We start from the raw sequence: 24,235 nt of genomic DNA, 5'->3' as shown, positions 1-24,235 counted from the left end.
TGTGTGTGTGTGTGTGTGTGTGTGTGTGTGTGTGTGTGTGTGTGTGTGTGTGTGTGTGTGTGTGTGTGTGTGTGTGTGTGTGTGACTGTCTGTTTGTCTTATTGTCATTCTGTCTCTCTCTCTCTCTCTCTCATGAAAATTGCAAGTGTTTGGATACATAAAATGCAACCTATCTCACATAAGATCAAATCCCCTGCTTAAAACACCTATAGACATTACACTTAATACATACCCTAACTCGGGATGACAATGATAAGGAAAATGCCGTAGTCCCCGCCCACGAAGGCGAACAGAAAACGGCGCGAGATGTGACGTCACGGCCGGGGCTCCGCTCGTCCACCGGCAAAATGGCGTTGGTGAAGGCCTGCTCGCGCTCCGCTCTCCTCGATTCCCTTCGTAATGGTGAGTTCTGGCAAGGAGGTGTCTGGGGAATATCATGGGGAGGTAGTTTAGGTGCTGTTCTCTCTTGAAGTGGGAGAAAAGTAGTGGTTAAAGGAGTTTGATTCGGGAGTTCTTGCCGGGAGAGCGGAGGGCAAACTTTCGGCGAAACTTTTTATTTTTGTCTTGTTTTCTGGGGATTTGTGCTGAAGGGTTTTGAACGACGGCATTTCCGTGTAATTCAACTTTGTTTGACGATTATAGCTGTCAAGGGATTATCATACGCCTGAGACAATAACATCAGTTAACGGAAGATTCCGTTAGTATGATAAAGAAATTAACATTAAATTTTTTATTTCTCCGACGTCTTATCGTCTCTAATTCCAAGATTTAGGATCTTTTGTGGAAATTCCGGTAATGCCTAAGATTCACTGAGTTATCCAGTCTTAAGTATTAGTTATCGGCCATTCCATTTCCCCTTCTGTAATATGCATGAATCTTATTTTCCGTCGCAAATTTTATAAATGAAGGTAATGGATAAGTTTCATCCAGCCATCTTTTATAAGAAAACATATACAAACTACAGAGTTAGTATATTTTAACATACCTTGTACGTAGCCTGCTTCTGATGCAATATTTCAATAGCTGTGCACCCCCAGCATTAGGCAGCATAGGGACTGATTCTGTACCGTAGTACAGCAGAGCTCGGGAATTGCACACCGTGGGTGCGTGGCTGGAACTCCAGGCAGAGAGAGTCAAGACGTCACATTACAATATTGCAAACACAGGCCACAGCCTTCTTACACTGTGCAGATTGATGTCTTCCCCATATTACAGTCAAGAGGGACCGATATATGTTACTGAGAGTGATGCACCTCCTCAGACGAAGTCCCAAAACCAGGCTTTCACGGACCCGAAAATTCAAACCTAACCTCCCCTGCCTTCCATTTATTCCCTAGAGGGGCGAGCCCCCTGCACCACCTTCATTAGCACTTTGTTCCTACTTAAAGAAAACACGACATGGCTGCATGAAGGTGTTTTGGACTCGCTGTGATAGTTAACTGTAATGGTTGAATAAAGTATCGGCAAAGTTCTTCATTTTAGGCTAGAAGCTGTGGGAGCTGATGGTGCTGACCGAGCCGGTGCTGAGGGCAGAGTGACTTGCCTCTGAGTTTTTGAGGTGTTCACAGGCCGTTTCTGTGCGACACAGTTTGACAATTTTACTAAACCTGCTGAAACTAAGTTATCTTATAAAATAACTTGGGGAAAAAAATGCAAAAAGAAAAAATATAACAAAACTTAGTTTCAACTCCATGATGCCACCCACTGCTTATTTTATTAAGACCATAGAGCAAATAATGATCAACTATGGAGTCTATATAACAACAAAAATATCCCACAGTCTTGATTTATCAGGAAATATGGCAAATAGAGACCTTGGAAAATAATAATTTTGAAAATACAACAACATAGGCTCTTAGTATTACGAAAAAAAGGCAAGGGATGCTGGTATTTGGCATGAGTGGTCGTGCATGCTAGGGTGACGATATAAGCCCCCGGCAGCGAGGCCCGGGCCACTATGAATACTACCCGTCGGGAAAGGGTTAAATTGCGAACATTCGTTAACTACAGTGTCATCCATAATAATGATTACAAACATAGCGATTCAAAATAAGGATTTTCTAATATTTTGAGTATAATCAAGATATAAGTTTAGATGTTATAAAGTGATTGGTGGTAAGGGTTGGAATTGCTTGCTCTGGGGGCACATCGTCAATATCGTTCCGTTCTGGGCGCAGGTCAAAGTTGGCACAGGCAATAATCAGTAGAGTGCTGGGTACCATGAGAGGTCAAGGGTGAGTAGAGGGGAAAGGTCCTAAGCTCAGTTTCTGAGCGGTAATATGCAGCGGATATTTTTGTCAATTCGTAATAAACCTGAGGCCGCTGCAGCTGTACCTGTGTTATTACTTTATTTTTCAGCCTCAATAATATGGCAGTGTCCTTTCCATCTATCTCTGTGCATCGCTTTCGGTAATATTAACCTGAATATCATAATCAGTACTGATTAGGGAAAACTTTCCGTGCATGTCAACTAGGATTACAGTAAAATAAGTGTATGGAGTGGTTACCTTGAAGAAAACTAACACTTTTCATCTATGGCAAAAAGTGTGCAAATCGAAAATAAGGGAGATATAGGACAGATAAGAGAGAAGATTGCCCCTTCATTTTCTAAGTTCCTTCCATGTTTACCTCGCAAGAATCAAAACAAATGTGAAGCGTAACTCATTACTGCGATTTGCCAAGTAATCCTTTTATTGCTACGTGCTTGGGAGAACAAATATTTTGTAATTATCAGCATCCATTTTCTCGAATTCATGTGTATAATGCGTTCTTGTACTTTTATTATACCTCATTTATGTGTTTTGGTAAGTATTTATGATATTCTGTACAATAACCTTGTACGCATGCGTGTTTTGCCACTGGGAGATTTGACGGGCCAGCAACGCCATTACGTCGAGAAACGCCAGTAAAAAATGTTTCGCATCCAGTGCTGCTTCGATTCCAGGTCATTTTTAAAGCCATTTTCTGGATATACAGGGCAAATAGACATTAGTCTGTATCACAACCTGATATTTGAACCCAAATGCCAAAAGAAGTGATTAGAAACCAAGTAATTGTAACCATAGACAGAAGCGAAGAAATGTTTGGTGTTTCGCGATATTCAGAAAATTTTCCTTGCATGTCAACCAAGCGTACAGTAAAATAAGTGTATGGAGTGGTTACCTTGATGAAAACTAAGACCCTTTTCATCTATGGCAAAAGGTGTGCAAATCGAAAATAAGGGAGATATAGGACAGACAAGAGTGAAGATCGCCCCTTCATTTTCTAAGTCCCTTCCATGTTTACTTCGCGAGAATCTAAACAAATATGACGCGGAACTCATTACCAAGTAGTCCTTATATTGCTATGCGCTCGTGAGAATGGATATTTTGTCATTATCAGCGTCCTTTTTCTCGATTTCATGTATGTAATGCATTCTTTTCCTTTTATTGTTCTTCATTTACGTGTTTTGGTAAGTATTTAAGCTATTCTGTACCATAACCGTATCCGCATGTGTGTTTTGCCACCGGGAGATTTGACAAACCAGCAAGTGCCATTACGTCGAGGAACGCTGGTGAGCAATGTTTTATTTCATGTGCTGCATCGATTCTGGGTCATTTTTAAAGCCCTTTTGTGGATATACTGGACAAATAGACATTCGTTTCTATCACAGCTTGATATTTGAACCGATCCAGTGACACAAATGCTGAAAAAAATTATTAGAAACCAAGCAATTGTGACCATAGACGGAAGTGAAGAAACGTTTGGTGTTTCGCGATATAAAGGTATGTTTTTTTACCCTGGGGGTCCAGGGGGCATAGCCCCCTTGCTAGGCACATATATTGCCCCTGGGGGTCCAGGGGGCATAGCCCCCTTGCTAGATGTATATATTACCACGGGGTCCATGGGCAGAGCCCCCTGGCTAGGGAATATATAGATTGTAGTGTATAAATCCAACAGGAGTAAGTTTAGATTGGTTTATTGGTTAGAACGCATTGTACGATTACCACGGGGGATCTGGATTATGTGAAGTCCCGTAGATTTTTGCTGAACGATGGGTTTGGTTCCTGTAGAGTTTTTCGAAAGTTGGCGCGTCGGTGCGTAGAGTTTGAAAGATGGCGGTGACGTCCGTAGAGTTTCATTATCCGTTATTAAGCATTTTTGGAGCTTGTTTTACACATTTCTGTTCTCTTTTCTTCTTATTTCAGCCTGTTTTACCCCACAATTTCCCTGATCTACTTCATGCCCTCCCCTGCTATTGGGACTTATCAAATCACATCAAGATTGTCGGCTAGAGAATGCAACTGAAAATATCATCAGATTCGTTGTCATCTCACAAAAACAAATCTGATGATATAAATATTGTCAGGGAAGACCCGGTTGTCATTTTCGGAAAATCAACCCAGAGTTTTCAGGCAAGTTAAGGGTCTTTGAGGATATTGAATATGACAGGAAATTATGGCAGTAGTACTTAGCAACAGACTTCAGGCTTGTTAAACTGTGCATTAAAGGATCATGGTTATGATAAACCTGTATATTCATACTCAGAACATGAGAGGGTAAAGTGGCTGATATAAGTGAGCTACATTTATATTTTGGGCATCGTTTTTGTATTTAGCAACTCCTTCAAGATATTATATTGTAAGTGTCTTGCCCATTCCCCCCTCTAGATGGGAAAGAGAAGGACGTTCTCCTGCCTGCCTCAATTCCCATTGATGAGACAGAACAGGGCCCATGGGATAAGAGTATACAAAACCTTTGTCAGCAGCTACAAATTTATGTTCATATGGTGTTTAGTATAACTATGTTCAGAAAGGGAAAAAAAATTAGATTGATATTTTATTGTGTTGAAATATTTTGTACATGGTACAACACACACTACCTGAAATGATGATAAATGCCTCGTGTAAAAAATTACATGTACACCACATATAACGGCCAGTTATTGGCTGTTGCAATTTGTGCAGTTTGACAAACCGCAACAAAAGCTCACCAATGAAAATTCAGAAAATAAAGTCAGTCTTTTCTGACCAGTCATAAGGTGGTGTACGTGTGAAAATATATATTGGCTGAGAATTTTACAAGTCATAAAGTGCATCTACCACTAGAAATACTACCATGCCAAGGACACATGATGGGGAATCATATTAAAAGGCATGACGATAGTAGGTTAGTATGAATTAATTAGTGTATAATGAGAACTCACTGGCAATGACTCGATCAAATGGATATGCTGGTGGGAGGGGTGCTGTCCCTCCCACCCAGTAAGCAAGGCGGGCTGTGTGTCCTGTAGGGAGGGCAAATTTAAGGGCACAGGATGGGAACGAGTTATTTGTCCCTCTTGCACCCCAGTAGGCACCTACCCACCATGAGACTTGTGGGGCAAAGCCCTAGGGAACACTAGAGGCGGATGGGGGTCCCCACAGTCTGCTGACCCCCTTTATTTGGGGCAGTGTCGGTGGGAGTGGCAGAGGTGGTGTACACCCGGAGCAACCGCCCAAGGCTTAACTTCAGGCAAGCTATCTGGGTAGGTGCTTGGAACATCTGGTCCTTGCGGCAGGATGAGCGGTTACCTCTGCTATCAAAGGCATTGGAGCTGAGATGAGAAGACCTGGCAGCGGCATGATCAGTATGGGTGGTACATCTACTGTTTGGGCTGCAGCAATGGTCATCACCTCCAGGGAGTAGCCATTGCCATCTCCAGCTGACTTCAATACTCAATAGTTGAAGTAACACCGGTTGACGAGCGTATTATGGCATTAAGACTGAAGCATGCGTTTAGCTTCATGTCTCTTATTGCTGTGTATGCACCTACTGATGTTTGCAAACTTGGTGTGAAAGGGCGTTCTACGCCAAACTCACATCCGTGGCAGACATTTGCTCCCGGTGAGATATTCGCATTGTTCTAGGTAACTTCAGTGTGGTATCTGGCTGTGATTAAGCTGGCTACAAATGTGTCGGCCCCCATGGCTTGGGAGCTGATCCAAGCAATGAGAACAGCCTCTTTCTCCTGGACTTGTGAGGTCCCAGAGAATGGGGATCTCTGGCTACTGATACCAGTGCTCCAACCCACAACACTGGACATGGTATTGTGATACAGATACAGTGGCCAAGGAGATTGACCACATTTTTGTTAGCAAACAATGGAGGATCCTCCAAAACTGTAGTTTACTGGAGTGCTGAGTTCTGTGGCACTGATCATAGGCTGATTGTGGCTACTCTATGGATCCACTTCAAAACTCCTTGTCTCTCTAGTGGCCACTCTAGGGTGTTTCACTTAGACTGAGGGAGGAATAGTATGCCTATGGGCTCACCATGGCAATCTCTGATTGATTCACAGAACTTGATAACATGACAGACCCAGTTGCTCCTTGAGAGTTCAAGTGCGAAACAGCGCAGGAGTCCATTGGCGTACACCTGATGGCAAGGCAGAATTCCGTCTCCCTGGAGACATTGAAGGCCACTGAGGCATGTATGGCTCAGCTGAATGGCAGTCAGATCATGCATTGCTTGTTGGTGTGTAGGGCTCGGACACTGCTGAGAAGGGACAAGGAACAGTTCATCAGAAATCTTGCTGAGGAAGTTGAAGGGCATTTCTTGGTAAATTACCTTCGACCTGCCAACCAACCCCTGAGAAAGCTGAACTCTAAGCCGCCCTCATAGATGACTGTAGTCCGCCTAGTGGATGGAAAGATCATCTCAGATCATGTTGGGGTTCGTGAATGTTGGGCTGATTATTTTGAGCAGTTGTACCAGGTAGATCCTCCAACAGTTAGCTTGGATGCAAGTGGTATCACAATACCTATGCCAGACCCACCCATCGGTGAGGAACCTCCTTCCCTATCGGAGGTTAGGATGGCGATTTCCATGCTGCAGGCATATGTGATATCCCTGCTGAACTTCTAACGGCTGGGAGTGAACCTTTGCCACAAGGCTTACATACGATCTTGACTGCCATCTGGCAGTCTGGTACCATTCTCCCTGACCTATTGTGGGGCATGGTCAACCTTCTCTGGAAGGGTAAAGGGGATCATTGGGACTGTAGCAATTACCATGGCAATACACTGCTCAACATGCCAGGCAAAGTTTTCACCCACATTCTTCTGAAATGGATCCACGACCACCTGCTAAGGCACCAGAGACTGGACCAGTCTGGATTCACTTCTGGCAAGTTCACATTTGGCCCTATCTGAGCGCTTCAAGTAATTGTGGAACACTGTCATGGGTTGCTTGCAGTTTACATCGTCCTCAAGAAGACATTTGACTCGGTGCATCGAAAATCAATGTGGGAGATTCTGAGACTCGGGTATTCCGACACAGATTATTGACCTAATAGCAAGCCTATATACTGGTACTGAAAGTGCTTTAAAGTGTGCTTGAAGCCTGTCAAACTTCTCTATTAATTCAAGGATGTGGCAAGGCTGTATCCTTGCACCAACACTTCAACACCTGCATTGACTGGATAATTGGCAGAGCTACTACCCAAAGTCAGTGTGGAGCAACACTGGACAATATCAAGAACTCAGACCTTGACTTTGCTGATGATGTTGCTATCTGAGTCCCTGGTGGTGGCATCTCTTGATGCATTAGCAATGAGGTGAAGCCCTTAGGCCTAGAGGTCTCCTGGATCAAGACCAAGATTCAGGACTTTGGGGGCCTGTTAAGGGAACTCGTTCAGTCAATCCATGCTTGCGGTAAGGACATTGAAGTCAGAGATCTTTGCATACCTTGGTAACGTAGTCTAAATCTCTGGGCTGTCAGACCAAGAAGTCAGTAGATGGATTAGTCTGGCAACAGAAACAATGAACTCGATCAACAAGAGCATTTGGAGATGTTGGTACCTATGCAAAAGGACCGAGCTACGCATCTTCAAGGATTTGATACTTCCAGTTTTGCTCTATGGAAGCAAAACCAGGATGCTGTCTAGTGCCTTGGAGTCCCATCTTGACGCCTTTTGTAACAAGTCTCTTTGCTGGATCATGGGGTACAGTTGGCAGGACCATGTGTCTAACCGATGGCTGCACCATGAGACTGGCAGGATGTCATGGCTTGTACAGTTTGACAAGACCTGTTGCGAGGAATTAGAGATTGGCTGCGGGCCTGCCTGGAGACTTGTGGCTGAAAGCAAAGGGTGGATGCAGCCATGCGCCCCTGTCGATGTTAGCTCCTTGATGATGATGATGATGGTGATGATACTGAGAACTGGCAAAATTCATATATCTATTATCTTATGATAAGCATATGTATGTAATAAATCTTTACTTCTAATTTTACAGTACTCACAGTATTGCTGAAAACTATTACCAGTTTGGCTTAAATTTGTTGTGTATTACATACGAGCACATTTGATGGATTTGATGTTCCTTAATAGTTTGTGCGATAAAATCTAAAAGCATTTGTAATTTCATTCAATGGGTAATTATTTTAAGCTGTGTGGTGTCAAGTCACCACAATGGCCTTTGAAGTATTGGGCGCTCAGACAAAGGCAAATAACTTCTACCTTTCATATTATGCAAGTTTATTCTTTAACCCATAACTGACGGGTAGCATTCATAGAGGCCGGGGCCTCACTGCCGGGGGCTTATATTGTCGCCCTAGCATGCGCGACCACTCATGCCAAATACCAGCATCCCATGCCGTTTCTTTGTAATACTACGAAGATATGTTGTATTTTCAGTTTTCATTATTTTTTACAGTCTCTACTTGCCAAACTTCCTGATAAATCAAGACTGAAGGGTATTTTTGTTGTTATATAGACTCCATAGTTGATCATTATTCGGTCTATAGTCTGAATAAAATAAGCAGTGTGCGGCATCATGGAGTTGAAATCGTTGGTTTGTTGCATTTTTTTTTTGTTTGTTGCATGGTAAAAATGAGAGTGTTAAAACCGACTTAATCACACTTTCACTGGCAAAAAAATAATCTTTTGCCGTGATTGTAACAAAAAAATTTTGTAACGAAAAAAAAAATGTCCATGAATACTCTATGGCATGTGCGTACGTGCCCCCGGCAGATGGTCCCGCCATGCCATGGCATGTGCGTACATGCCACCCGTCGGCAATGGGTTAAGAGTGACAACATCCCTGTAGACCACATTAGGCTGCAACAATGGCTTGTCACAGAACTACTGTTAATAGTGCAATTTTCTTTTCTAAGCACAATCACTCTAAAGTGCTGTTGCAGTTTGAGCAAGGATTAACAAAGCTTTGATAGGATCGTCAGGAAACTTACAAAACGCATCTTCATTTTAAAAGTTGCTTTTGTTCAATTTTGATTTGATGCATTTTTATTGTCCGTCAATCAGGTAAAAAGTAATCCTGGACTTAACTGCTGAATTGTAGATACTGCATGCATGAAATACAAGTTGTCACTTGTCAACGAGTCAGATGTGATGGAAAACAAAAGCATAACAGATCTAAACGATGAAAGAATGTTCCATTCCCCCAAAAATTATTTCAAAAGTCCAAGGGTGGTAGAAACTGGAAATTTCCTAAATGGAAGTATTGTTAAGGCTTATGACGGGGTTTTAAACATCTGTGATCAAGTCCCTATTACTCCAGCCACTCCTAGGAAATCCACAAACATTGCAGGATAAAGCAAAACCAAAAACCTTCCCAAATTGAGAGCTTCATCCTCAGACTCAATCCCATTGCTATTACTTCTGAAGTAGCATTGCCATAACTTGTTTTCTTCATTTTTAATTTTTAATTTTATTTATTAATTTTTGCTTACACTGATTATTTCTTGGATTAGTGAGTGTAGTATATCTCTTATTATTATAGTGCCTTTACATTTTGCTGTAAATGTATACCAAAGTATTATGTTACACAACTTTCTAATCAACATAGATGAAAATTGTATTATTTTTGTCATTTTGTCCAATACAAGCATAATTTATCTTGTACTACATGGCAGCGGGAAACTGAACTATATTGAAATTCCATTAATAAAAAAGGGCCATCCAAATGTTAGGATTGTTTTGAAGTAATTTTTTTGTTTCACTCAGCCATCCAACCTTGCAATTATTATTGTTTTAATTACTCATTGAAATGTGTGTATATATATATATATATATATATATATATATATATATATATATAATATATATATATATATATATATATATATATATATATATATATATATATATATATATATATATATATATATATACACATATACATATATACATATATACATATATAATATAATATATTAATATATATATATATATATATATATAATATATATATAATAGTATATATAAATATAATATATTATATATATATATATTATATATATATATATATATACATATATATGTGTGTGTGTGTGTAAGTGTATGTGTGTGTAAGTGTATGTGTGTGTAAGTGTATGTGTGTGTAGTGTATTGTTATAGTGTTATGTGTGGTTATGTATGTTTATATATGTTATGTATATATGTATGTTTATGTTAATATTTATATATATGGTTTATGTATATTTATGATATATGTTTATTATGTGTGTTATGTATATTGTATATACTATAGTATGTGTATGTTTGTGTATGTATTTATGTATATACAAGTATGTTATATGTATTATAAGTTTATATTATATATGTTATGTAGTATGTATTATTATATATGTATGTATAAGTATGTATCTGTATATGTATGTATATCTTGTTATATGTATGTATATTCTTGTATATAAATGTATATTGTATATATGTATGTATACTCTTGTATATATGTATGTATACACATGTGTTATATGTATGTATACATGGGTATATATGCATATATGCATATGTATGTATACATGGGTATATATGCATATGTATGTATATATGGGTATATATGAATATGTATGTATACATGGGTATATATGCATATGTATGTATACATGGGTATATATGCATATGTATGTATACATAGGTATATATGCATATGTATGTATATATAGGTAATATATATTATGATGCATAGGTATTATTATGCATAGTGTATGTATGTATGCATAGGTATGTATGTATAGGTGATGTATGTATATAGGTTGTAGACATAGGTGTATGTATGTATACATAGGTATTGTATGTATGTATGCATAGGTAAAGTATGTTATGTATACACTATATGGATGTGTATTAACTATGTATGAGTGTATATCAGTGTGCATGTATATATACCGTATGTATGCATGGTATATACACGTATGTATGTATGTGTATATACACGTATGAGCATGTGTATATACGTATACGTATGCATGTGTATATACACGTATGTATGATGTGTATACACTATGTATGATGTGTATATACACGTATGTATGCATGTGTATATACACGTATGTATGCATGTGTATATACACGTATGTATGCATGTGTATATACACGTATGTATATATGTATGTATGATTATATGTATGTGTATATACATATGTATGTATATATACATGTCTATATATGTTATACATTATATAGTATATGAATGTATAGATACATGTATATGTATATATAGTGTATGTGTGTGTTTGTGTATGTATATTATTATATAATGTATATATTTATGTATATATATGTATATATATATTATGTATTTATGTTATATATTTATGTATATATTATATATTTATGTATATATGTATATATATATTTATGTATATATATGTATATATATATATATTTATGTATATATGTGTGTGTATATATATATGTATGTATATGTATGTATGTATGTATATGTATATATATATGTATGTAAGTATATATATGTATATATATATGTATGTATATATGTATGTGTATATATATGTATATATACATGTATATGTATATATTTATACATGTATATTTATGTATGTGTATTCATACATATATGTAATATTTAGCCCTATTTCTGTAATTTATCAAGTAGTGTAACTATACTATTAATTGAAAGATGAATTGTTTTCGGCAGGTAAATGATGTGTAGTTTGTACTGTTTAAAAAAAAGTGATTGTAGGATTGTTGAAACTTTTGCCTTGTTTTTATTTTCTAGCATTCTGGAATCAGTTTCAACTTGTATATAGTTCTGAAGATACTTTAAAGGAAAAAGAGAAAAGGGTTCATGTACGGCTTCCCTCCAGCTAACATTAAACATTTCAGTAAACACACACACTTGAAAGGGTTTTTAAGGTGTGGGACAGTGGAAGTTGCATTCTGGAATACCATATTTCTTAAAAGGGTTCCAAAACAGGGAAAGGGAGCCTTAAATTTTAGTTTGCTGTATTAGGTTGTAGTATGGGATAAATATTTCTGGTGTGAGATTTACTCTGATTGTATGGCCTCTACACCTTCAGCACTCCAGCAGGACCAGCAAATAGGTCTTGGACTGGTTTGCTAATTGGGATCAAATTTCAAAACTTTGTTTTGCCAGAATATACATGCTGGAGTTTATCTTCTAAAGTGCTGAAGACATGGAGCCAATGGCAAATGCATGAAGTCCAGGATCTAACTGCCAGATCTAACCCTGATCCCAGAACCCTCCAACCACCCACTTTGTGTTGGCTCCTTTCAGTGATGCTATTCAGAGCTAAATGTATCAAGGTTGGCTTCAAAATATTTTCATTGGTTATATGAATACACAGAAATGCTAAATGTGCTTCTTAGATTATAGATTACAAAGCAACATTGCAAAAAAAATTTAGGAATTGCAGTTCCTTCATTAAAAAATTACCATGGCTCTACCATTATTTTTACTTTTATAGTGACCATAATAATAATAATGACAATATTTTACCTTAGAAACTGTATTTTCAGTATATATTTACATAATAATATTGAAAATATAAGGACACTCACAAAGAGAGGACAAATCTAGTCTCACTAATTTTTAAAATAATCTGTGATGGCATAAAATAACATTAAAAATGTTGCAATAAATGTTATCCATGGTGATTGGGTGTTGGCCCAGTCTTTCCTTGCTTACAACTGGGGGATTTTTTGAAATCTGCAAGGTTGTTGGTTGGATTAATAGAGATGCATAAACAATTTCAGATTACATAGGCAATTTTTACTCCTCAATTTTACATTTTTCTATTTGGCTCCTACTTATACCTGTTCAAATTTTATAACTACAGCCTCTCCTGATACTTCTTATATATTTACACAGGCATATTCATGACTATGAAGGAATATTGGTATTACAAAATAACTTAAACATTAAAGGCATCAATGCATTCTTTTATTGTGAAGTTCTTGTATTGCAGGTAACATGTTATCCATATTGAATGGGCTGTAGTATTTCAAGTCTGCAAAGAAATATTTATAACAATGATTATAGCAGTGATTAGAGTTAATGATGGTCAAACAATTGCCAGAGCCTCTGTACCTTTCAGCATTCTAGCCAAAGCACACCCACAAAGTAAGGAAACAAGTAGTTTGTAAACATACCAGGCAATTTATAATTGAATAAGGAACAAGTGCCAAAATATATATGGTAGCAGTTGCTTGTCTTTACAAGAAGCAATTATTTGAAGCTTTTCCACTTTCTAAAGCAGACTCTTTGATCATCACTGCTTGTAGGCATGGCAGTAACTGACAAACCCCCTCAGCAGTTCAGTGTTGAGATATGAGTAAGGAAGGGCATTTGCTTGCACTTTGTCATACAGTACAACCAGGTTGCAGCATATAACCCACAAACCTCTTGATGTATAATTCTAGTGAGTAATTATATTTCATATTTTGTGGCATTTGTATGAGTTAGTCAAGGGAAGGGCTCACTGCCCATGTATGGTGCTAAAGATAAATCTGTTCTGCAGTTCCCAATCTAAACTGAAGAGCTTATGATATAATGTGTGGCTCTGCTCCTTTCCACACATAGCCAGTCTGTCATGAAATTAATTCCCTAGAATGCCAATGTTGCTGGGAACCCAGTTAAAAATATGACCAGTTTCTATATTTGACATTGTCATTAAACAACAAATTTATAAAGTTTATATGTTTTTAATGGCAAGCTATTCCTCTTTAGGTATTAATTAGTATTTTTATTTTTGTACTTTTTAATTTATTCATTTATATCTATTACAGTTGGGACAAGAGCCCTTGGCACATCTGCTCCTCAGCTGGCTGTGGCCAAGACAAAGTCATCACTTGCTAAGCCAGGGATGAAGAACATTGTGCTGGTGGATGGAGTGCGCACGCCTTTCCTCATGTCTGGCACCCAGTATAACAAGCTGATGCCACATGACCTTGCACGACAAGTTCTCAAGTAAGGTTTAGTATTTGCATATTAGTATTGGAGGTGGTATTTGGCTTACTTTTATATATATATATATATATATATATATATATATATATATAAATAAATATATATATATATGTATATATGTATATAATATACACATTTATTTATTTATAAAATAAACAAATATTTGTATTTTATTTCAGATACAATAAATTTGTTGCAAATTCTTTTTACTGTACATATTATTACAATAGTATTTTGTTTAAGTACTTCCTGAATGAGTTAATCTAGTTTAAGGAAGAAGTATCAAGGTTATCTGGGAAATGTGTAAATGTCATAATGAAATAATTCATGTGAAGAAAAGAATCTTCAAGAAATGTAGAAAAGGAAAATTGGAAAATGCCCAGTGTTAAAGGGACCGTCCCAAATGAAGGGAGGCAAAGTTCTAACCGGCTTAGCTAGCCTATGTTATATGTACAAAAATGAGGAAATTACCAAACGACTGTTTGAACCAAGATGGTTACTTCTTGGGAGGCACAAGGCCATAGCATCAACAGGTAAATATGGAAGCAGGTAATTAGCGCCAGGTACACCTGTATGGACTTTTGCTTATAACTGTGCATATGGCATTTGAAAATGACATTGCACATAGATAAGAGTTTGTGAATGTCCAAAGAACACTTTTATACCAATATCAAAAAATGAAAATCACAATGTATGAAGAAATAGTAATTTTTTTTTTTTTTGAGTTAAGTACATTTATACAAGAGATATGCTTTCCATCAAGACTGTGAGTTGTGTACATTTATACAAGAAATATGCTTTCCATCAAGACACTGTGGTGCATTCTAATAGCTGTTACTGTCCACTGTTGGCAAATTTGTTTTAATTTGAAATTTGTCATTTCCATTGTAATGAGCACTTCGATAGGATTTTGAACTTCGGAAAAATAAGTGAAATGTTTATTATTTTATGGTGATGGTAGTACACAGTGATACCTGCTCTAAAATAAAAACTATATGGAATTTTGAAATGGGTCTTATGCATTTGCTACATAAAGAGTTGATACAGCTAGCGCAACCTTTTCATGCTTTCCAGTAAAAATATGCAACCTGAGGATGCTACTGCTGGTCAAACGTACCATAAATACGGAAAATACTGACCCCACTCAGGTGTCCGATCATATTGTTCACTTATGTGCAAAGATAATGTGCTCAAATGAGTGAATGCCAACATTGTAATGGTTTACCATGCCCAACAGACATGTTTCACAAATATCAATAATTTTTTTTTTTTATCTGGGGCAACTGTTTATCTTTTTGTAAAAATGGGTTTACTACTATTAAATGAGGATGATTAACCCGTTATTGCCGGGCATAAGAATTCACCGAGATCAATTAAAATCTAGTGATATCTGGCAACGGCCAGACAGTGGGCGCGGGAGTCCGCTACGTGAAGCGAACATCTGGGATGGTCCTGGGCAGTGTCCAAAAAGAGTAATTTTTTTCTGACTTTTTGGGGGTGCTGCCCCCAAAAGTGGGGATGGCCCATCAAAATTATATATGAAACAAGATAAGTTAATGAGGTAGGATAAGTTAAACACGTAGATTTATACTCATAAGATTTACATTTATATTCATAAGATCAACATGTAATAGGTATTTCGTTCATACAAGATAATTTATATATCAATTGTATGTGTACATATATTATATTTTTAAAAGAACCTAAAATGGCACTTCAGAGGATTGGTGACTCGCATTGGGCTTGACAAGACAGCAGTGGACTATATCACTATGGGCACGGTCATTCAGGAAGTCAAGACCTCCAACGTTGCCAGAGAAGCTGCTCTTGGGGCTGGGTTTTCCGACAGGATTCCGGCACACACTGTCACCATGGCATGCATCTCTTCTAATCAAGCTCTTACTACCTGTGAGTTTCTAATTTCTTTGACATTATTAATGATGCTTTTTCAGTTTATTGAGAAAAAATGTGGCTTTCTTTAGGGAACTATCACCACCAAATCAGGGTACCCTTAGTATGGGACCTCTCCCCCCCTGGTTAGTAGTATTAGAGGGATGTTATAAATAACTGAAGTAAAAAATGCATTTTTAATTTTTCACCCCATACTATTGGGCTATATATATATAAACTTTCATAATAACTGTCAATAAATAAAAAAAAGAAAATTATATTTATATATTATCTAGAAGTTGTACCAATATTTTTTTTATACTCCTTTTATTAGTTCTAGTATTTGAGTTAAAATTTTCAGAAAATTCTTTGCCAATATTATTCAAAATCTATACAAAAAATAAATTTAATTGATACCAAAATTACCATACTTTCTACTCTACTAACTGCAGTATAGATGAATTAAATGGTACAAGTATTTACAAAGTTATATAAAAAGAAAAAAAGAGAGAGAGAGAGAAAAAAAAAAAAAAGTGGTTTAATTGTTTCCATACACGTAGTACCACTCTGTATAGCTGTTGGCATAGTGAATTCTATGAGGACATAACTTTGACGTAATTTTACAGTAAAAATTCATAAAATTTTTATTAGCTTTGTCTGCTGACCTCCTGTATGCATTGAGGAAAAAGGCCATTGTCATGATTTTTCATTATATCTCTACCAAAGTCTGGCACAATCTAGGGCAGTGTTGCCAAATCTCTCTCTTTTTCTGAATAAAAAAAAAAAAAAAAAAAAAAAAGACTAAAAATTTCAATGACAGACCCTTTAATGCCTGGGCTTGATGTGCAACTGATTCTAATGATGATCAGAATAAAGAAGTTTTTGATAAATCAGAATCTCAGAGCATATTGGGATTAGTTATTTTAAGGTCAGGTATCTTGATTTTCCATTAAACTTGTTTTTGATGATATTGATTAATTGTAGATTTGACCTTAGATAACTATATTTAGTTTGTTAATTACAATTTTGATAAGGGCAGACTAATAATAAAACTGTCTGAATAAAACTAATGAAACTGCCTCCTTCCTTGAAGTATAATGTATGTATTAATAAACTTACCTTTATTTTTCCTGAAGGTGCCGGATTTATGCATGCTGGCGTGTATGATGCATGCATTGCCGGAGGAGTGGAGTTCATGTCAGATGTACCCATCCGTCATTCGAGGAAGATGCGAGGTCTTATGCTAAAATTGAACAGGGCTAAGACTATGGGTGAGTGATCTCCTTTTGGCATGTTAAGCAAGGTTCCTACTACTGCAGTCTTGACTCTGTATCCTTCCCAGCAGTGATTGTTCTTGTGAGACAGATTAGCTGGGCTTTTTTTGTCGCATCAGTTGCATATTATATATTATGCATGCACTGGAGTGCATGTGCATACTTTACTACTATAAGCAAAAACTTGAAGATTTTGGAGAATGTTTATGAATAGCAATTTTGACTTTCCAGTAATTGAGGATAAAACAAGGCTTTGTTAACCCTTTGCCCACGGGTGGCATGGCTGGACTATCTGTCGGGGGCATGTATGTACATGCCATGGTGTATGTATGGACATGCCATGAGTTTTTTTTTGTCACAATCACAGCAAAATATTTTTCTGCCACTGAAAGTGTGATTAAGTCGTTTTTAACACTCATTTTTACTATACAAAAAAAAAAAAAAAAAAATTACAACAAACCTACGATTTCAACTCCATGATGCCACACACAGCTTATTTTATTCAGACTATAGACTGAATAATGATCAACTATGGAGTCTGTACAACAACAGAAGTATCCTTCAGCCTTGATTTATCAGGAAGCATGGCAAGTAGAGACTTTGGCATGAGCGGTTGCGCTCAGGGTGCGCAACCGCTCATGCCAGGGAGACGATATAAGCCCCCGGCAAGGGGCTAGGGAAACGATATAAGCCCCCGGCAGCGGGGCCCGGGCCACTATGAATACTACCCGTTGGGAAAGGGTTAAGTGGGACAATTTGGAGCAAGCTGACTGCACTTGGCATGGATCTTGCCACCTGGCACACATCTTGTCACCTGGCAATTAGACATTGTAGAATGCAAAAGCACAGTAAAGTATCCAACTTGTATCTAGAATTTTCTTTAGCTAAACACAAATAAGGAAATTCTACTTAGGTCTAAACTCAGTTATCTGTGCTACCATGGTATAACCAGTTACCTCCACTTCCATTGAGCCTACTGAACCAAAAAATGAAATTGACTTTTTCCCATGAGTATTCTGATGGCTGTTAATGCTATGGAATTCTTAGTTATCATAGACCAAAGAGCAGAATTTTGGCTTTACTTTTATAAGTGTAACAATAGCAAGAAAATTATACAAATAATTATGTATGTAGCTAAGTGTGATGCCATTAGCTCCACCCACTTTTTGAGTCCAACAGTTTGTGTGATATTTTATGGTGTTATTTCAGAGGATTTTCTTTGAAAATGGTTATAACAATGGTAAAAAGAAAAAAGAAAAAAAAGAATGAAGGTGATGTGTCAAGGGCTTAGCTGGGAAATTACCAACTAGGATTTTCATCGAGTTGGAGTGGGTCTGCCTTTGTAAATGTACCTTAATGAAACATTTTCAAAACCTGAGTAATGAATGAATTCTACATTTGCTACATGCTCACTTTATTTACAGGTGCACGTCTAAGCTTGGCTTCCCAGCTGTCTATGAAGCATTTCATTCCCGAGTTGCCTGCTGTGGCTGAATTTTCAACCAACGAAACCATGGGTCATTCTGCTGATCGTTTGGCTGCTGCTTTTGAGGTAAGATAAGTTAAACAGGTTGTTGTTGTTTCTTCTTATTCTTATTCTTATTCTTATTCTTATTCTTATTATTCTTATTCTTATTCTTATTCTCTTATTCTTCTTATTCTTATTCTTATTCTTCTTATTATTATTATTCTTATTCTTTTTATTCTTCTTATTCTTCTTATTCTTATTCTTCTTATTATTCTTATTCTTCTTATTCTTATTCTTATTCTTATTCTTAACCCAAAGATTAATCAACATAAATGTTAATGCAGTGCCCACAAAAAAAAAAAAAAAAAAAAAAAAAAAAAAAAAAACATATCTAATTAAGCAGTTACTAAAAGTCATGAATTCCTGCAGAGTAAATAAACAAGTGTCTTTAGAAATGTAATTGAGTCTTTCACATTACTTATATGCTAGGGCCATATCTTGTTTTATATTATCTTTGAAGTGATGCCTCCCCCCAAAAAAAAAAATTCCCCTAATACTTCAGAGTCATGTAAAATGTCTGAATTGTGTTAATTATTTATTGATTTAGTTATTGATTTACTTTTTTTTTCTTTATAGCAACAGCAGAGAGTGGTTTTATTGGGTAGCCACCATTATTATTGAAGAAATATTAAAATGTCATAGCTTCTAGTAACTTGTTTTCCTTGGTAAAAGAATAACTCCCTAAAACAGTTTTCCTTTTGTTTTCCCTTTTTTGGGAGCATACAAGTACCTTGCTAAGTTCATCCTCCAAGTTTTAGAATCGTGAAATGTCCAGTTATTTGTGTTTATTATCAATTCATTTATTTATCTATTCATTTATTTAATTGTCTGGATATTACTAGTAGTTTTTGCTTATTACTAATTTATTTATCTGTTTCATTTATTTATTATTGTCAAAATATTACCAAAACAGGGTTGGTGGGATTTATGGTCAAAATCTTAATTTCTTATCTTCATGTGAGCAGTTTTGTTGAACTTCATCTTCTTAGGCCTACCAAATATTTTACCTGAAAAATTGAGTTACAGATGTTGGGGTGTAACCTCCTTGTAGCAATTAACCCTTTGTCCACGGGTGGCATGTACGCACATGCCATGGCATGGCGGGTCTATCTGCCGGGGGCATGTATGTACATGCCATGGTGTATGTATGGACTTGCCATGAGTTTTTTTTTTTTTTTTTTTTTTTTTATAATCACGGCAAAATATTATTTTCCTGCCACTGAAAGTGTGATTAAGTCGTTTTTAACATTCTCATTTTTACTATTAAAAAAAAATAATAATAAAAATAAAATGCAACAAACTGACAATTTCAACTCCATGATGCTGCACACTGCTTATTTTATTCAGACTATAGACTGAATAATGATCAACTATGGAGTCTATATAACAACAAAAATACCCTTCAGTCTCGGTTTATCAGGAAGTATGGCAAGTAGAGACTTTAGAAAATAATGAAAACTGAAAATACAACATATCTTTGTAGTATTATGAAGAAACAGCATGGGATGCTGGTATTTGGAATAAGTGGTCGCGCATGCTAGGGCGACGATATAAGCAGCGAGGCCTGGTCCACTGTGAATACTACCCGTCGGGAAAGGGTTAATAATCTTTTTGCTACAGCAAAAGGCAGGATAGTTTAATAATCCAATTTTCAATTTGTAAAGTTCAAAGTCTTTATAAATGAGAAACCTAAAATAATAAGTTTGAATCCCCTCCCCCTGTCCTATGGATAGTTCACCCCAGACCTCTTAACTGTTGAAGACTTGACTTACTCATTCCACAGGTGTCCCGAGAAGAGCAAGACGAGTTTGCCCTCCGCTCGCACACCCTTGCCCACAAGGCTCAGCAAGCTGGACATCTGTCTGACTTGGTGCCATTCAAGGTGCCAGGAGTGGATCAGGTTGTGGATAAAGACAATGGCATCAGGGTTTCTACTCCAGAACAAATGGCAAAACTCCGACCTGCATTTGTCAAGCCTCATGGCACTATTACTGCTGCAAATGCATCATACCTGGTGGGTGCTGCCCTGGCTTACATTTTGTGTAGTTAGTTCCCTCAAGATAATGTGTTTGCTCTAGAAAAGAAGAATTTGTAGACTTTACTCTTGGGTGCATGATTACCATGCACTCAATCACTTTTACCATTGTTGTTTGAAGGTTGTTAAAAGAAAGAAAAAGAAAAAGGAAAAGTAATCAGTCCTGAGTATTATCACTGACAGATTACCCTGGTGTCTATTGATGTTTCATTTAAGTTTCATTGATTAATAATGTAAGTGTCTTCCTGTGAATGGATTGCAGTGGTGTTTTCTCAAGTACAGTAGGATGCCAACTTTTATATTAAACTTTTTTACTCTGTGCAGAACGTTCTGTTTAACTCATTGATGACACCTTCCACTGTAGATTTGTCTCGTTACTTTTCTTTGCACATTGATTGCTCCACAAATGCCGAATTACCTCTTCAGACTGTTCTTTGTATTTATTTTCATTTCTGTTAATATTTTCATTTTCAGTATAACATTAGCACTAATAGGAATGAGACTATCAGCTACACCTAAGGCTTCTTTTCCAGTGGTTATGGCCTATATGGCACCTTTCATGTGACAGGAATTGAGTAGTTGGTAAACATTTAATGAATTGCAAGATGCATTTCTCTCCTACCTTGGTTATTTTCTTGCATTTGTACTTATTTGTCATTTGTACTTATATTGGGTAGCAATAACACCACAATGTAAGATATCAAAAACCATATAGGATATTGCATTCCAAAGTACACCTCAGCCATTCCCATTACATCATTATCCAGTTAGAAGGGAGATTGGCTGAAGCAGGAAGATTCAGTTGTAGGCAGTAAAATTGTCAATTTTGAGTGATTTTTAGAATAAGCAAATACATAAAATAAAAACTTGATACTCAGTCAGTGACATCTATGTTGACAGCTTAAAAGCAAGATGCTAATAAGAATATTTTATTCCTTTAATAAAAGTATGCTCATCTAATAGTCCAACTTTATATCTAATATATGTTATGCATTTCATTTACATGAAAGAATGAAATAAAATGTGTGCTTTTCATTACATGTTTGAGTTAGGAAAATTATACTGCATGTTGAATGCCTTTTTTTAGAGTACTAATTATATTACTTTTATAACTTTATTGCATTTGTTAAGATAAGTGTTCTCAAGATGCTTATGGGCTATAATTATGAAGTAAAAAATAAAAAAAAGCCAAACAAATGTGAAAATGTGTATTTTTTTATACATACAATGGTACATCCTCTTGCAGACTGATGGAGCTTCTGCTGCATTGATCTGTACAGAGGAGAAGGCTAAGGAGATGGGATGGAAGCCAAAGGCCTACCTTCGTGACTTCACCTATGTATCTCAGGACCCCAAAGATCAGCTCCTGCTTGGACCCACCTATGCCACACCAAAGGTAATGTAATGCTAAAAGTGGAGGATTTTTGTTGAACGACGAGAAGTATCGTCATCATCATCCATCATCAATCATCACAATTTCACCTTCCCCTGATGTTCTCACCTATTTTTGATAGGGGTTCTTACTACTACTTGTGTATTGATATTTTATTGTGATGAAAAAATAAGGACTGGAATTAAAATCTTCATAATATTTTACCTAAGGTTCTTGAGATGGCTGGCCTGAAACCATCTGACATTGATGTATGGGAGGTCCATGAAGCCTTTGCTGGACAGATCCTGGCTAACATGAAGGCCATGGACTCCGACTGGTTTGCTAAAACCTACCAGGGACGCTCGGAAAAGGTGGGGGCTCCTGACATGAGCAAGTTGAACAACTGGGGTGGCTCACTGTCTATTGGACATCCATTTGGTGCCACAGGTGAGTTCTCAAGATTTTTGGGTTTAGAAGTAATTTCTTTGAGAAATGTTTTAAAGATTTCATTTGTATATACAGTTCAATTTATATTTTCTATAGTGTAGAATTGGACTGATGTATAAAGGAAAAAAAAAAAAAAAAAATTGCAGGTGTTCGTCTCCTGATGCATGCTGCTCACCGCCTTGTGAAGGAAGATGGCCAGTTTGCCTGCATCACTGCCTGTGCTGCTGGTGGTCAGGTAAGAACATTTGATAGAAAAACAAATGAAAGGAAAAAACACGAGAAAGTTACATTCCAGCAATTCCTTTTCCAAACGTTTTCAATATTACTTTTTTCCAGGGTGTTGGTATGCTGGTGGAGCGTTATCCAAATGCAACTGTGTAAAGCAACTAAGAAATTGTCCAATTTTCACCTGGTGATACATGTTGCTGTGGATTGCTGTGCAACTTTTTGTGGGAAAAGACTGATATAAATACATTTTTATTATTAGTATTCTTTTCCTGAACTGAGGAACTGCAACGATCAATGCAAATCTATATAGTTCTAAGCCTTCTGTAATGTATTAGCATCCAACATGAATATTTATATACTTTTTAAAAGAATTATATTATTTTTCAGATATAAATTCTGTATTATAATCAATAAATTGTAATTATAAAATGTGTATAATTTCATCTTGCACTTTTGATTAATAAGATCATCCTTGTATTTTTCACATTTAGTGCTTCAATATAAAAGGTAGCTGCTTGAACAGCTGGTTTATCTTTGAGGAGCAAATCGGTAATTTCAGAGATGTGATGAATTGGACAATGAATTTTCATGTACACGTGTGTATGAATATCAGAAACCTACCCACACCATACTCACCATTGTAGGGCAGGTTTCCAGAATGTTACTAAAGTGGGCCAGATGTAATATAAACGTGCAGTATGTGGTCATGATAATATAAGGTTCAGAAGCATCTCCGGAAAGAAAAATGGTGAAACAGAAGTGGTTTTAAGCTACTGTGTATTTATCTACCTTACATTAAAATATCGTCTACAGGTGACTATATAGACTAAGAGATCGTTGAATAAATTACTATATACCTTCAGTTTTATAGAAAAAAATGTCCTTCTTAAAAAAATTAATGTCTACAACATTCTTCTCAGCAAATGGGTTGCAGGCCATTTGTTTGATAACCAGGTCTAGGAAATAGACAGAATGAAATGTAAAATACAGTCTTGAAATAATTTAGCAATTGAATGAATATGATTTAATAGTAATATACACCTTGAAAGAATTTGTATATAAGTTTAGAAGGCATCTATAATCATATAATATATATGTACACAACTCCAAATATGTGTAGTTACAGTAATCCTAATAGTACAGGATGTTTGCTAGTCATTTCCTTATTCATTTTATCAGAAGTTTCATACCATTTTCAATTCATGCATCCAATGTAAAATGCTCTTCTAATTAGCTTTTTCGAAA

At 36.6% G+C, this 24,235-nt stretch overlaps 1 protein-coding gene across 1 annotated transcript; it reads left to right on the top strand.

Annotated features, from left to right (window-relative positions):
- The first annotated feature begins 286 nt into the window (after window positions 1-286).
- Window positions 287-23,419, top strand: LOC119576310 (trifunctional enzyme subunit beta, mitochondrial-like). The gene is made up of 10 exons (XM_037923931.1): window positions 287-402; window positions 14,036-14,216; window positions 15,937-16,124; window positions 17,243-17,377; window positions 18,805-18,932; window positions 20,692-20,922; window positions 22,190-22,339; window positions 22,546-22,762; window positions 22,909-22,997; window positions 23,099-23,419. Exons 1-10 carry the CDS (start codon window positions 348-350, stop codon window positions 23,141-23,143), a joined length of 1,419 nt encoding a protein of 472 aa, XP_037779859.1. The 5' UTR covers window positions 287-347; the 3' UTR covers window positions 23,144-23,419.
- Window positions 23,420-24,235: the final 816 nt, after the last annotated feature.

The sequence above is a fragment of the Penaeus monodon genome, chromosome 8, assembly GCF_015228065.2.
Source record: "Penaeus monodon isolate SGIC_2016 chromosome 8, NSTDA_Pmon_1, whole genome shotgun sequence".
Classification (NCBI taxonomy): Eukaryota; Metazoa; Arthropoda; class Malacostraca; order Decapoda; family Penaeidae; genus Penaeus; species Penaeus monodon.
The sequence above is the reverse complement of the archived record's forward strand: the minus strand, read 5'-3'. Positions and strand labels throughout refer to the sequence as shown.